This window comes from Paramormyrops kingsleyae, chromosome 8 (assembly GCF_048594095.1).
Source record: "Paramormyrops kingsleyae isolate MSU_618 chromosome 8, PKINGS_0.4, whole genome shotgun sequence".
NCBI classification, from domain to species: Eukaryota; Metazoa; Chordata; class Actinopteri; order Osteoglossiformes; family Mormyridae; genus Paramormyrops; species Paramormyrops kingsleyae.
The window spans coordinates 32,212,278-32,229,364 of record NC_132804.1 but is presented as its reverse complement, the minus strand read 5'-3'; the positions used below and the strand labels follow the sequence as shown (position 1 = coordinate 32,229,364).

Sequence of the window (17,087 nt, the reverse complement as noted above, 5' to 3'; positions counted from 1 at the left end):
GGGACCTCGGTTGCCAAGAAAACCATTGGTAACACAGTATGCAGTTATAGGTTGAAATCCTGCAGTGCTCACAAAGTACGCTTGTTCATGAGGGCCCATGTTCAGACCCATCTGAAGCATGCCAGTGAACACCGGAATAATTCCAATGAGGCTTGGAAGAATGTGATGTGGTCAGATGAGACCAAAATCAAGCTGCTTAGCATCAACTCTACTCGCTGTGTTTGGAGGGAAAAGAATGCTGACTATAACCCCAGGAACACCATCCCTACTGTCAAACACAGAGGTGGAAGCATTATGCTTTGTGGGTGTTTTTCTGCCAAGGGTATAGGACGGCTGCACTGCATCGAAGGAAAGATGGATGGGGCCATGTAGCATAAAATCTTGGAAGAGAACCTCCTTCCTTCAGCCAGGGCACTGAAAATGCATTGTGGAGGGGGGGGGGGTCTTCCAGCAAGACCATAACCCTAAGATGCTTCCAGAAGAAGCAGATTAAGGTCATGGAGTGCCCTAGCCAGTCTCCGGACCTTCATCCCATAGAAAACCTATGGAGGGAACTCAAACTTCGTATATCCAAGTGACAGCCTAAAAACCTTAAAGATATGGAGGAGATCTGCAAAGAGGAGTGGATGAAAATTCCTGCTGAGCTGTGTGCATATCTGGTGACCAACTACAAGAAACATCTGACAGCTGTGCTTGCCAGCAATGGTTCCTCCACCAAATACTAAAGCATGTGGTCCAAGGGATCAAATACTTATTTCCCTAGATAAATGACAAATTGGTTTGTAATTGTTACATAATGATTTTTCTGGCTTGTTTTGTTGATCTATGTATCTTTTGCTTTTACAATAAACCTACCAGTGAAGTTATAGACTTCTCATTTTTTAATTAATGGGTCAATTTAAGAATTCAGCAGGAGGTCAAATAATTATTTCCCTCACTGTATTTGGAGTATCTTATAACATCATATTTTTGCTATACTTAAGACATTTCTTTGGTTACCAACTACGTTATTCAGAATACAATTTGTCTTATATCTAATATTTATCCATAAGTATTTCATGTACTAAATAGTGTGGAAACTGAAGTTACAGAGCTTGTAATCACATTTACTCCTTCAACCCAACTGATTGCATAGTGTGAAAACCCTGCAAGCAAGAGGGATTTTATTTTACCCCTGACAAACACTTATGTTCCAGTACGAGACAACATGTCATGCTGGCAAAGAAACCAATTTCTGCGTGTGACCAGAAACTGTTCTTCATTGAGATACCCAACAACAGGACATTTTATGGCTCACTGCATCTTCAAGAGAAATCTAGAACAGGAGGATTCTAATGCGACATCTTATTCCCTAAAACAGGGCATCCTGCTGCTATATGGTAGCGAACATGATTTCTTCCTTCCTCGAATAAATGTCACTATTTTATTTATCGGCTGTGTTTCAAGTGCAATGATTGGTTCATAAATCACAGTCGGAAAACCCTAACCCCTAGAAGCTCCCCTAAGCATCCAATCATATTCCTTCCGTCTGATTTGATATCCCCTTGTTTGGGAGGCGAAACAGAAGGGTGGATCTTCAAAGGCTGAGGAAGTATCTGCCTGACATTTCAACCTGTGTTTTTCTCCCTTCAGCTAACACCGAGCGCACCTCCTTCGGTGTGACCTCAGTCGGCTGCGCTTCCCATCCGTCTGTGTATCGCATTAATCTTGCCGCGATTCCGTGACGCCTGCCGACGGCAGAACAAATCTGTGCGCTGGGAAGACGATGCGGCCCAGTGCACACTGCCGAGACGCAGAGCGGAGCTGTCAGTTCGTAGTGTGACGCTTCCTCTTTGAGATCCACTTCTGTGGCTGGGGAACTGTGCTGTGCAGAGGTATCGTGGACGCCTGGCCACGAGCGATAAAGCCCCAGAAGTCGCTGTGAGATACGTGCTCGGACGTAACACGGAGAGGGGCAGTAAACCCCCCCGCCCATACCAGCAAACTTCCTTAGCAGATAAAACACGCAATTCCCAGCTGATGTTTCCCAAATGTTCGTAAGGATACATCAGGGAAGACAAATTACGATTTCAAAATAAAGAAACGTGGCTTTATTGACGAGGATTGATCGTATGTACTGTCCATAACAAAAAAAAAAAAAAGGAAATTACAGCATTATTTCACATATTCAGGTAATTTTGTTTGACCGCCGAGAAATCATTCAGCGAATGGATTACTGCTGTTTATTTGCAGTCTTATATATGTGTGTGTATATATATGGTTTGTAGAAGAAGAAAAAAACAAAAATTATTACAGTCATACTGGCTTTTCTCTACACTGATACAACATCGTGACCAAACCCTCCCGGGTGATTATGACTAAATCCTTTATGCTCAGCAAATATTACGTGCCTTACATATGCAGATTCACTTTTTATTAGGGTCATTGAGGGGTCCATTGAATAATATTAATTCATTGTGTGAAAACACACGCCCACGAAATTACTGAGTGAATTCACATGCGTGCTCTAGTCTATTATTTTCCCTTTCAAGACTCACATATGAATGGATACAAGAGCTTTTAATTACAGTTCATTCCTTTTAAGAAGTATTGCCAATACAAGCCGTCTTTTTATTGCTGGCAGATAAAACGAGGAACAGGAGACTTATGGACGAGCTTGTACCGATTCCTGTTTGCATTATTATGAACAAATTATGGATAACATCTTTAGAAATAATGTGCCAACCTGGTCATAGTAAATAGATTATGCAACGTTTAAAGTGAGGCATACCCATAAAATGTCCTTGGGGGAGGTTATTACACCCTGAATGGGGTACCAGTCACAATCACAAAGCCTTCATGTATCCATGCTGTGCTGCACTGTTTCAGTTTCATGCAGTTTGTCTAAAAATTTCGTTTTCACGTACACATTGGGTGTGCAAAATTTGAAAAAGGTCATTCAAAACCTTTTTAAGTTGTCACACAAATAAGAAAGTCTCTGTGGTGGCGACAGATGGGTCCCAAAACCATGTATAATACCCCCACAGTACTGTGTCAAATTTATGATATGATGTGCAAAGGTGAATTGAGCAACTGATTTTCGATTGGTCCAAAGACATCAGCACCCAGCAGTGTATTCTGTTAAAAATCACTTTAAATGCTCAGCAAGAAACCCAGCATAAATGTGTATTTTAGCTTACATCACTCAATTAAGTATTGACCAGCACTAAACATATGGAATATTCGGTTTCTTAACACTCGCGCCAATCCCACCCTTGAGGGCTGGATTCCTTGTAGCACCTGGATCACCTGAAACTTAAGGTAAGGTGACATACAATTGACATAACTACTGCTAAGAAGGGAACAGAATACAAAACCTGCTAGGGTTAGGCAGCCTTGGAATTATACTAAAACTTTTCCCTAAATTCATATACAGACGCTCCTTTACTTACGAACGTTCAACTTACGAACTTTCAGACATACAAACGAAGAGGACTGTCCAAATAGTGTTCATTGGGCTCCCGGTTCCTGTCCGCAAGATATTTTTTTTTTTCTGCGTGTCAATTCCTTCTAGTACGCGCAGCAGCGTAGCGTGTGAACTCCAGCATATCCTACTTATATGTACTTACGTACCCTTAAAAAAGTCAAGTTTACCTGGGGCTTGACTTTTTTTGTTTTCAAAGGAGGATTAGCATAAGGACTAAAATACCCGGGGTTCAGCTTAAAATGCTCAGGGCTATAGCCCTGAATGATTGGACCTAACGACTCCCTTGACTACTACTACTGCTACTACTACTACTACTCATAGTAATAATAATAATAATAATAATAATAATAATAACAGCTACTACTACTAATTAAGGGTCCAAAGCATGTGCTATGGACCATTATTGTTTTTGTTAGGATTTTTTTCTTTTATTATTATTACTATTATTATTATTAGTAGTAGTAGTAGTAGTAATAATAATAGTAGTAGTAGTAGATATAGTAGTTGTTGTTGTTATTATTATTATTAAAAACAGGGGGTAGCATCATTACTGCTCACCCCCAGAGTTACTACCCTGTTGCTGCTTTGTGTGTGTGTAAAGTTCCTCCCCATCTCATGTGACTTTCCTCAGCAGTCCAAAAACACACATTTAGGCTAGTTAGTGTCTCTAAAATGTGTATTGTGTGTGTTTCCTGTGATAAAATGGACTGGATGTTTCCCAGCCTTATTCCTCTGGGATCCCCCCCCCCCACTGGCAATCCTGACCAAGATAAATGGTTAAGAAGATGGATAGACAAAATAATAATAATTTACCTCAAAAAATACACCTGAATGGATGAGTGAATGAGAGATTCTGAGTTTTCTCATTAATTTTTCAGATCATCATTCTTTCTAACAAAAGCCAATTTTTAACCTGCATCGCAAATTTAATTAAAACCATTGATCAAAAACACCAGAGAATGCTGCTCCGAAACATGAAAAAGATCTGCAGTGCACTGGGTCTCAAAAAAACAAAAGAAATCCAAGAGGTAACAGTGCAACAGACACAGTGAAAGGCTTCCATGGATATGAAACCTCCTGCTGACTTTCCTGAACACAGAGTCACAGAAAGATTATTGCAGCACCCCTGGTCAACCTCTAGATCTCTATGCTAGTAGATCTGGAAAAAGTCATGCTAATAGAATAGAATCAAGTACTTTCAGCATTCTATATACACATACAATAGCATCACATGTTGTCCCAATATAACATTTTCAAATTTTCAATACAGCATTTTCAAATTTCAAATAATAATTATTTAAACTGAATTCATTTCCTTTCATTGACCCTCATCCTTATAAATCTAATAGCACTTCCTCCAAGTCACATGGCAGGAACATTGGAGGCTCGTCACCCACTGCGATTCAGTGTCCTCTTTGTTCTTCAGGAAAGGCAGCATATAAAAAGAATGCAATTGACGCTGGCAAATGTCAAGGAGTGCGGCTAACAAAAACCACAAACAAAACAATGACAAAAAACATCATTTGCAATTTATAACATGCAAAGTGTAATGTTTATTGATAACAAAAAATGATTCATACAGCCTTTACACAGCCCAGAAAGCCATACAAAAACTACTCATGTGAATTTGTTACTGAACTATTTAGTGAATATTTATTTAAAATAGTTACTTATCCAGCTAGGGATCCATGCTATTCCAAAGCACATCCCAGGAGACCCAAAATACAGGATACTGCACAGGCGGAACACCAGGTCACACGTCACACAATAAGGACAATTCTGATCTTCAGTTTCACCTGAATAATTTCTCTTTTAATGGAAGAGGGCCAATGCCACCTGTCTGGAGAATATGAGCAATAAATGTCAAGCTCCAGCACAACTTTGAGAAATTGCTGCATTGATGCAGTTATGTTCTGTAATGCTCTGTAGCATTAGGCCTACCAGGTAATGCATTCTCATGTTCATTGCATGTACCTTTATCTATCATATCTATAGACAAAGGGAAACTGGACTATTGAGACACATGTTCATTATGGCAAACACTATTTATCCATCCATCTATTCATCCATTGTCTGGGTCATCACAGCAGAACATTGCATCATGTTAATTGCGCCACAGTGGGTCAGGGGCAACTTTAGGATTATTTCTCCAAAAAAGACTACCATTGTTAGCTGTTGTTAGCTACAGTAAGGTCCATTGGTCATTCCGACTTTCACCACCCTGAGCTCAGAATGTCCATCCATCCATCCATCCATCCAAAGGGGAAACTCTTTTCTGCAGAGAATGTTTTCCGTAACATGAGATGTTAAGCCACTGTGGGCATTTCCAGTCCCTTGGCATGTGTATGGGAACTAACTCTGTATGACCCCGTAAAACTCCCATTCCAGCCCTGTTCGAAAATGAAGTCCATGCAATCATTTGTTATTATAATAACTGGATTAATAATTCCTTAAGTGATTATTGGAGAAGCAAGTAGCTCTGGTGAAGAGCGGCTGCTCATTGCTGCTGAGAAAATGAGTCACACCTCCAAAGTGTAAAACAATGGCCAGCTATTTAAATGAAATTGAGTAATATTGGGGCAGCACAGTGGGCAAGTTAGAGATGCAAATTAGCTTAACTGAGTGTTTTGGACTGCAGAAGGAAAGCTGCATCACACAGGGACCCCCCCCCCCCCAACACACAACACAGTAGGAGGTGGGATCTGATCCCCAAACATCAGGAGGCAGGAGAAACCAGTCAAACCGAGGACATGATCTTATAATCACGCTGCTGGACTCAAATGGCACCTCCATGTTTTACATGACTGATCCATTATAAATAAAATTCTCTTGAAAATATCGATTAACAGATAATTACGTCTTATATGAAATCATGTTTACGATGCCAAACAGTTGATGGTAAATTTAATGATGTGAGACAGTCATTATAGTGAGATCGCAAAGTGTTTTTGTTTAGTTTTCAGGCATTTGAAATCTATTGAACTACAGCTTATTAAATACATTTCCGTTAAATCAAGCATGTGGCTCGCACAATCTGAATTACAGATCTATCAGGAGAAATTTCACACATTTTCATCAACACTCTGACAGCGAGAAGGATAACTGATTTTCGTTCACGCTCAGAACCTTGTCAGATTGAAAAAAAATAAACTCCCTAGGCAGTGAGTAGACACTTAACAGGTATTCCAATTTCAGATGGACTCAAAAACCACTCCAAACCCAAGGGACATCTTGACCTTTCATGTCTAAATAATTGAAAATGTAGCTGTTTTGCAGTTTAGCCATTAAGAAGACAAGAAGGAGCTGCTGTTGACTACTTGCATGAAACATGGACCCACCCTGCTATGCCTCCGTTCATCTCCTCACAGACACACAAGGAGATTCTCCGTTAATTCCCCTCCCCGTGCCTGTCAAATATCATTTAACCCGCCCCAGTACCCCCACCGGCCCCCATCCAATCAAAGCATCCCATTTCTGCAAGACTCTATTACATCATACGACCACAGAAGATTTACATGTCGCCTGCCGCATGCCGCCCCCCCAACACCCCCTTCCTGCAGTTCCTGCTGTCATCTCGATGCTAGCAACTGCCACCCTGCGGGGGTCTCAAAGAAAAAAATGCAGAAGAGCTGAATGACCGTTGAAGAGAAACACTGCCACCTGCTGTCCACCGCTACAATTTGTCTTCAGTGGAAAAATGAAAACCGGCACTGAATAAGCAAACCCATGGCAGATGCACGACATATTACCAAGCCTTCTGCAAATAATTTTCAAAATAGCCTGAGATATTTTGCTATGAATGATTGTTTCATGTTGTCCTTTTTTGCCCCAAAAAATCGTGCATTTCAAACATAAAACATAAAATCATAATAAAATATGTTCACAGCAGAGAGAGTCACAGTAAACTTCTAAGCAAAATTGGCCTGGTTGACATCTTGCTGTAGGCTGCAGTCTAAAATGCTCAGCTCTGTAGATAAAGAGTGTAAAGTCCTAGGCTATGAAATCTCATTTGGATAAGTGTCTAGTAAGCAATTAACATGACATTACATTTGACAGTTACAGTCTTTCTCACTCATTTCAGCTTACAGATTGGCCACAATACATAATTCTAGTTCTTTCCAAACTGTGTTTGCCTTAGCAAACTGAATATTAGTCAAAATGTTTACTTATTAAATACATTGTTGACAACATCAGTGTAGCTTCTTGCTTTCTGTGTATTTTCAGAAGATTTAGGCAACTTTATGACTGATAATACAACACTGATGACTGAAGGGAATGGGATTCTTTGAACAAGAATACCCGATATGGTCCAGCCAAAAGTGTGGGAATATTTAAAAACAGCTGCCAATGTATTGTACCCCCGTTTTTTATGATTAATGGCAAAAATATAACCCAATCACTTCAGGGAAGAAAACTCTAAAAATACATATTTTTTAAATTAAAGGTACTTCCGTATTTAATTTGGGATTTTCATTATGTAGCCAATGTTTTACGTTTAAGTACATTATTAAAATTTCGCTTAGAAATCTTAAATCAGAAATTCTGAACATTTTACGTAAATGATTTTAAAATGTCTACCAAAACTGACTTTACAAAATCCAGGAATATTAATGCAGCCCCCTTCCAAACCCGTCTCCTGTGCAGTATGTTGGGGGAATAGAACATATCACAGACAGTAACCACATACACAGCACAGACAAGACTCAAAACCCCAATGCTGATAGTGAAAGGCAACAGTGCTTCAGTCTGAGGCACTATGCTTGACAACAATGCAATGGCCTACTAGCTATACAGCAACGTTTTTAAAAATTATACATTTCAAATACTTCATATCTTTTTTATCATTAAACTATACTATCTTCTTAGCCTTTTAAGATTGACAGGTCCTGGCAGATAATGCAGCAATTTGCATCAATTTTTGATAAATAAATCTTGTTAAAAGACCTAGAATGAGTGCACCCCCTTGTGCTTGGGGAAAATAATTACAGCACTCAGTGCGACACAAAAGGGTCAAGAGGCTCTGATTACCTTTTTATGGATTAATCATGTTCTCCTGGGTAATGATACCTGCCACTCTGGGACAGGTTTTGTCTTGCTGATTTCGTTAATATATCCCTAACCTCAGCCTCAAACAAAAAAAAATTCTCTAAACAAAAATGCTAATATATCTGGTAAGGAGCCGGCTTTAAGTACAACTCACTAATGAATATCCTCTCAACGCAGATGCATCTCATGCAAGTACATAAAAATAGGGGTTTCTTCAGGTATATGAGATGGGGTCATTTAAATTCAGCGTGCTCCAAGAAGCAATTAGATTGACGCCTTTTTTTTTTTTCGTCTGACTTCATGCCTCTAATTCTTTCCTAGAAAAAAAAAAGCCTGGCATTTTTTGCCAAGATAAAAGCTTGCTTTTAGTAACACTTTTCACTGCTGTGCCAAAGCCACTGTGAGAAGCCAAATTTAATTAATTTAATTTATCATTCTGTTCACGCATTAATGGCCGAGAGACAAAAGAGAGAGAGGGAGACAAAATTATACTTGGTGACGGTTGAAGTGAAAGGCTTTGTTGAACAAAGGAGCAGTCCTCAACTGCAGTCCTATGACGTTTCTTACGAAGACCCCTTGACATACATCATTGTTGACCCTAAAGGTTGCATGTGCCATAATAAGTTACAAGTAGCCTGACAGAGACAAAAAAAAACACATAAAATATGCCAGCATTTTATTATCACTTATTATATTAAGGGACCAGAGTGTCTCACCTGTTAAGGACACTGCTCCTCTCATCTGACAGTTTTAGGCTGACAGTTTAAATCTCTGGGTCAGTCAAGAGATTTTTTTGCTGGGTCCTTGAGCAAGGCCCTTAACACCCAATTCCTCCTGGGACTAACTAACTGTGCTTTCTCATAACAGAAAAAAGCATAAAAGCATCTAAATGTCAATATTATTTTGTCAATGCTCTCATGCACAAGCTTAAACAGACTGCTATTTTTTATATTTCCGCCCACACATAGAAGAGGGTATATTTTACTGAAGGTATTTATGTTAAGTTTACCTTCGGGTAGATTCAGTATGGATTTTATGGAACACAAATGTGACGTAATTGTTCAGTTTCAAGTTCGTTTTCAGTATTGATGCGATGTTCTCAATAGCGCGTTGCGTAATGAGACATATAGTAGAGATGTGTAGGTGTGAGATGTATAATAGATATTAAACAGAACTCTGTCAACTTTTGTGGTTGCGTTTATAATGAAAAAAAAGCCAGCAAACACAACAGAGTTGTGATCAAAAGCACACTTGATGATGAGCGTTGTTGAGAGACACCCACGGCTGCATGGTGCACTCATAATTCCAGGACTGTGAGCCAGAGATGAAGAGCCAGTTGATTAAAACATACCATGGATTGTGACAGAATCACGGTCCAAAAATGACTACAGCTGCATTTTATTTTGAAGGCCCACGTCTTTCGTGTACCAAGGGGAACGGGTTTAGCCATGCTTAAGAGGGATAAAAGGAGGGAGAGCGTGCAAGATACGGGATACAGTGACAATGAAACCTAAGTCTACTGCTAAACAGAACTTTCGACAAACACGTGATGGACCCCCCCCCCCCCACACACACACACACACACACACACTCTCTATCAACTGATGTCATCATAGAGCTGCAAAAAACTCAGCAACCACTGAATAGAAAACACCCCCAGACGAGTCTGATTAAACACTAGATCTTCCTTCACAAAACCAAATATCAAGGTAGGTCTTAAAAGTAATTTACGTCTCAGCAAGGCAATCAAAGTGACATGTAAATTATACACCTCCGTATTTTCCATTATTATTGAAAAAGTCAAGGAATGTATGAAAAAGTCAGCATTTGTTGTAGACTTATCTTGATTATATAAGTGCAAAAATACAATAAATCCCGACGACAAATGATCTGACCCTCTCTTATCAACATTCTTGTTCCACTGCACTTTTCTGAGTAAGTGAGCAGTGGTAATGCCTTCAAAATGAAATCACATCTTTCCATATCTAACATCCCTATGCAGCCTTTTCCACCACATTCAAAGTACAGCAGAAGGGGTGTAAGAGCTGATCGATGTGTGTTTGTCTTATAACTGGGAAGGGGTACTGACTCTAAAATGCTAAGGCCCTAAAATGCTTTATTTTACAGGCTAACGCCCATAAATACTCATTAAACTGCCAGCATCAAATAAAGAATGGTACAAACCTGCCTGAAACAGTAGAGCAGAGTAATGCATGGCTTCATTATAATAATGTCACAGTGTTAGCAGCAGCATAAGGGACAGAGGGATCTCCACAGTCAAATCAGCAGCAACAAAACAAATCACCGATAATCACTTATGATAAGTCACAGGAGCGCAATAATCTTTTTGCGTTTCATTCATCTTTCATTCCTTTTGTCTATTGGGGGATTTCAATATTTGGTAAATTATAAAAAATAGGTTTTCATATATTATATTTTAGGTTTCTCTTTACAATTGGTCAGTTTGCATTGTCTGTCAGGGAAAATTATACTGAATATTAAATTAAGACCATGGAAATAAATAATTAATTGGGCCAGATCCAAATATATGGAATTGTGAAGTGCCATCCATCCATCCATCTATTGTCCAAACAGTTTTCCTGCGTATTATTTGCTTATCATTGTTAATAAATAAAAAACACAGAGAGGATACTGGAACAATAATCTGGCAATATATCATGGATAATGCTGTATGCTTAATAAGAAAACACAAATAAAACAGAAAGACAGAAGATAAAGCACTTATGATCTGCAAAAGGTTTACTGTATTACTTTTACTGTTTGAATAACAATAAATTTCCCTTAATAACAACCTGAGTTTTGACTAGCTTGTGGTCTAATTCATCATTCTCTAGCAGACACATAATCTACTTTTAGATTTGAAGATCAATAATGAATTGAATCACTACTGCATTTACTCATTATATACAAAGTGGTGCTGCATTCAACAAAATGGAGATAGCCGTCCAGCCGTCTACACTTTGGCGGTAACGTGTCAAGGGACCTTTTCTCCACGGATGGAGAAGATGAGGAGTTTAGAGGCAGGGATCGGCCTGATACACCCCCAGGCAGCAACAATCTCTGTGCCCATGTCTAATCCTTCAAAAATCCATCTTAAAAATCAGAGGAGTTTCAGTGCCTGGTCTGCAACAAAGGAATGGTGATAAAAAATTAAAAATTAGAACAAAAACAGCCTGGGTATCCTTACTCACATTCCATTAATACCCATTTTTGGAAGCTCACCTAGAACATTAGCTCAAAGCTTCCTCATAATCAAGGCGATTTGTAAATGAACATGATGTATCAGTCTGGTGATGGAGGACAAGCTTCCCAGGGTCATGCTCGGAGCAGTCTAGGCTATAGGAGCCACAATCAGAACAGATGTGCAGCACGCTGCATTTCCACATCTCTCATGGTCCCTAGAGGCCGCAGAGCCCATGTGACCACGCCGTAAAGCTTGACCATGGACCCTGAATACCAATGAGCTGCTCCCCCCCACCCCTGTGACCCAGCCAACGCTTCTGTAAGGAGGGCATCAGTTCCTAGAGGGACTATTTAATCACCCAGAGCCGTCAGAGGCAGCAGCAGTGCAGCAGAAACGATCCCTCTTCATGCAGCTTGTGATCTATGGATGGCTGGACCAGGAACCTGCTGCTGGAGATGACCCTGAACCAGCCCGACACACTACATGTCGGGTCTGCCTTTATGAAGATGAAAGGCAACAAGTCGGGGGGAGACGCAGCGCAGATTATGCCTTGGACCCATCAAACCTTCTCTACATGATATAATTTAGCTAATCTGCCTGCTTACCGAATGTTTCCATTCAAATCGACTTAATGTATCATTTATACAGCCTGAATATTTACCGGAGCAATTGTGGTACCTTCTTACTATAAAGTACTTGAGCCTAAGTGCATCAGAGTATCAGAGGAGGTCTCTTGAGACTTTAAATAAGTAATATATATTCTTTAACTGCTAACATAATACATAAGATAAGGCAGCCTGACTGCACAATCACTGTGTAATGTAATGTATAAACAGTTACAACATAAATCACCTTAACACAAAACATAGAATGGTTTTAAAGAATAAATAATTAAATACTCAGGAATTTATGTGACTGCTTGGGCTGTGTGTTTCATATACAGTCAGTATGCCACATTTATATTATTTACTTATTTTAGATTTAGTATTGCATAAGTAACAGTTTAGCAGGGTGCCAGTTACTAAAGACCTCATTGGTCATCTTAAAGAGTCTGGAAATATATACTGGAAAATGTCATTTTAACACTATAGTTTGATCAAACCAAATGAAACACTGTAGTTTTAGTGGAGAAATAAAAAAAAATTCAAAGGTAAAACTACAGAATATGACTTTGATAAATAAACTTATTCTATAACTAAATATCAGGTGTTAGAAAATACAAGTCATTCAAGAATATCCAAAAGGCATGACTGATTTTTAAGTAATTCCTTTTTTCTTCATGACTGGGCAAAAAAATGAGAAATAACTTGTTATATCTGGGATTTGAAATAACATGGCACTGCATTACACACATTTAGTACAGGACCTATTAATTATACATACAGAAGTGATGGCAATAAATACAGAATTAAATGATTAGGATAAAACCAACAAGTAGGAATGAATTTCTGGAACAAAATCAAATGGTAATTTATACTGCATTACAGAACTTTCCCAGCATGGAAATGTCATTGCTGTTAGTGAATTTTCGTAGAATGTGTTATCCTATACCGCTGATCCATTTTGACATTATTCAAGATTCTTTTTAACATGTTAATTACTCCGATACAATGTGTCTTTTAAGGAAGGAAGTGTTGCAGATTTAATGTAATTTTGGAGACTCACGAAGATTAGCCCATAAGCGACTCAGGTTTGCTGCTGTCCTGCACGGCCCTGTTTCACAAAGCACAGGAACATGCGCGTCTTGGCCTTGATACTATTGATGTCTTGTGCAACACATTCAGTGGTGGTTTTGTCTTATCGCATCCTGTTGGCCAGTGATTCAGCTAAATATTGCACAACAGAGCAACATCATTGCAGCCATCTGCTAGAGACCCTATATACTGTATGATGTGACATTATTGGAACACTGTTGAATAGTACTTTTTTTGTTATGGCTTATGTAAATATCCACAACAGACGTTTGTCTTAATCCTTCATATTGCTTGCACTCTATATAATTTTACAGAAGGATGTATAGTACCTATTAACAAGGAAACAGAGCCTTGGAGGTGATTTACCAAAACAGATCTACAGTGCTTTCCTAGAGCATATCTTAAAATGGCTGCCACATTAATCCATCACAAAAGGGAACATCTTGATTTGTAATGGATCATGGAAGCATCATATTTCCATGCTGCTTAAATTCACAACGGGGCATTTTAATGCTGTGTCATGCTTGAAACATAATGTAAACCTGTAATTAGTATATATGCATAGTGCCTAATTGTAGATATATTTCATTTCCAATGGTTAAAATGATGCTTTTGGAAAATAGACATATTATGAGATTTTAGCCAATCAAAGGAAAAGCAAGGACCTAGTACTTTAGTCCTTTTTATGTGTAATAGCTAAGCATGACATATAGAGCTGTAGTATAAGGAAAGCAAATTCTTTATGTGGGATAATGATGTATAACATCATAAAATTAGTTATAACTGAAATCTATATCATGAGGCAAGTGAACTTCAGTATATACAAATACCTTTAATTTAAGGGGACAAGGGGGGACATGACAATGAAAGGAATTAATTCCAAAAACATTACTATGGAAAAATATTTTTGCAGTGCACATTCATAAACAAAACAAGATATTAAAACGTTTATATCACTGTAGTTATAAAATTAACCATAAATTGATGACATCTCATCACAGGTTACACACGCAATTAAACACATAGACAATATAATTTGCTGAATTTCATGTGAGTTTAGAACAAGATTTGAAAGCATGTAGCAGTATTTTTTTTTACCAAATTATACGTCACAACGCACAATGCACAGCTGTAAATTCCAGACGAAACTAGTATCTATCGTATTAGTTGCTTAGTTTTTTGACAGCTGAGCTGGTGTCTCAGTTGATCCTCTGTTTCTGCTACTGATACATACAAATACAATTTTTATCCAAAATCAATAGACATGCTCCTGAAGAATACCGTCAATGCAGATCGGTGCAGCTGTTAACAACCATTGTAAAACAAATAAAAATTCTCAAAGAAAATTCTGACAAATTTAATAAATCCGTCAATTTAATACACGCCAATTAATCTGTTATAGACACCACAGAGCATCTATATTTTTATACTCAGTGAAAACGTGTTGATCCACACACCCCCTTTTCATCTACCATTCATACCATGCCCACAGGTGAAGAATCAGCACTATGCGATGGACCAGCAGTATTTATGGTTACAGTCAGCATCATACCTTTGGCCACATCCTGCGTCTGTACAGCGCCCGCTTCGGTCGGAGATCTCGGCGGAGATTCATCGCACTCGAAGAGCTGGTTTACTTCGCCTTGTGTGGCCGGCAGGCATTTGCCCTCTTCCTTGGAGAAAGAGGTGACCGTAAACCTCTGACTCATGATGGGATCGGTGCGAGGCAGAGCTTAGGAAGACCGACGCGCCTTCTGGCTGCCTGCCTGCCTGCCTTTGCTCGGTGGAAGAATTCACGTTTCCAATGTAGACAACAGCTGGACTGTCAGGCACTATTATTAAAGTAGGCAGATAAATCAGGTCTATTGGATGCCAGGCGTCTCTTTCACAATATGTATTTTTTCTGTTTTTTTCCCATAAACTGTGCAATATTTCCTATACCCTTTCGCAGATAAAAGATACTGTAGAGCAAGCTTTCACATCAACCGGTGTCCGCGTCGAGATGTGCATCTGGGTCCTAAAGCCGATGATGGAGGTGGCGCTGTTGCAAAGGCTGTGATATTTCTTTTATTCCACACAAATAAATAATACTAAAGATTGATAGTTGTCACATAATTAGACGTCATCGTTTTCTGTGATTTAGTGTTTGAGTATTAACTAGCATTACTTGCAGTGCACTATAATTTAAATGTTACTAAAATAAAGTAATTCCATGTATACATTAATGAGAAAATGTTGCTTTATTTTCCATTTGCACAAGCAGGCCTACATTGGAATCCTTCTCACTTTTGGGACACACAAAACAACTGAGGTCCAAACACAGGATCTAGCCAACATGCAAACCTATGAATCAAACGCACAATAATGAACTCTTACATCTGGACTAGTTATGAATACTGAGTACTGTTACCATACTTTTTTTCATAATATTTATTTATAGGTGCTGGACAATTTGTGTGTGCATTTTCTTTTTAATGTAATGTTAATGCATTTTATACATTCTTTTGTATGCCATTTTTTTTTTGGGGGGGGGGGGGGGGGTGGGTTAAGGGCAATGTTCAAAGGCGCAACATCAATGTACCGGTAACTATTATGCTGAAGATGGAACTTGAACCTGTGACTGTGCGATCACTGAAATAGAGACCTAACCTTACACTGTCATACACTGCCTCCCTATGGCACCCCATTAGTCATATGCTATACAATCTGGACAAAAAGTTAAATCTTCTCAACCCAAATTGCATAATAAATTAAAAGAGAGTAGTAATGAATAATCTTTTGGATAGTTCATTTATATATATATATATATATATATATATATATATATATATATACACACACACACACACACACATATTATTTTTATTGCCGTAATTCCTTTGTCTGCGGATGCTATCAGGAGTTACTAGGCATCAGCTCCTAAGACAATTTAAAATTACCTAAGGCACAGCCTTTATACATGGAAGATCTGTGGGAATGTCTGGATAGGGAGAGGAAAAATAATCTGTAATTAAAGTAAATTGTGGTCTTCTACAAGATTCTGATAGATATATTGATTATTGGGACCATATATCAATCGTGTGATTAAACTATTAACCTATTTAAGAAAAACTGAAGGGTGCTACAGAAAATAGAAATACAATGATGTAGTTCATGGTGATGGTGTATTTACCCAACTCTTACTGTCTTTGCCTTTTATTTTTCCTTTCACTTTAATGAAATTACTGATTCCTAAGCCCACTCAAAAAAGGTAAAACTGACTGATGCAATCTCTTGTGTAATTTTAAAAAAGGTTAATTTATGCAAAAATGAACATGGCAATGTGGCGCCATGATCTCAGCATTTCCATGTGCTTCATGTTTGTGGGAACATTTTAAATAAATGTTATTTGTATGCTATGGAATGTTATTCTTTATTACATTATTTCATTATGTTTACTGTCTAAACATATTAATATTTGAGGACATTCAAGAACATCCCTACAAATTTAATACATTTCTTTTGGGTCTTTAGTGCAAATGTGGGCTTCCTAATATGTGGAACACGATACACCTAACAAATAAGTGCTTATAGAAAAACAGAAAGAGGCATGTCCCAAAGAATCATGTTTATTGTTTTCTTACACATACATGTCCAAATATATAATCAAAAGATTAACTGAAGCCATCTATACAAG

At 38.4% G+C, this 17,087-nt stretch overlaps 1 protein-coding gene across 2 annotated transcripts in view; it reads right to left on the bottom strand.

The window, feature by feature from the left end:
• The window catches only part of slc12a5a (solute carrier family 12 member 5a), a 187,595-nt gene extending 172,155 nt beyond the window's left edge, over positions 1-15,440 (bottom strand). For both annotated transcript variants that reach the window (XM_072715699.1, XM_072715700.1), the window contains exon 1: positions 14,964-15,440. In XM_072715699.1, the coding sequence (XP_072571800.1) occupies positions 14,964-15,120 (157 nt within the window). In that variant the 5' untranslated portion in view covers positions 15,121-15,440. The remainder of the gene's footprint in view (positions 1-14,963) is intronic.
• Between the last annotated feature and the right edge of the window lie 1,647 nt (positions 15,441-17,087).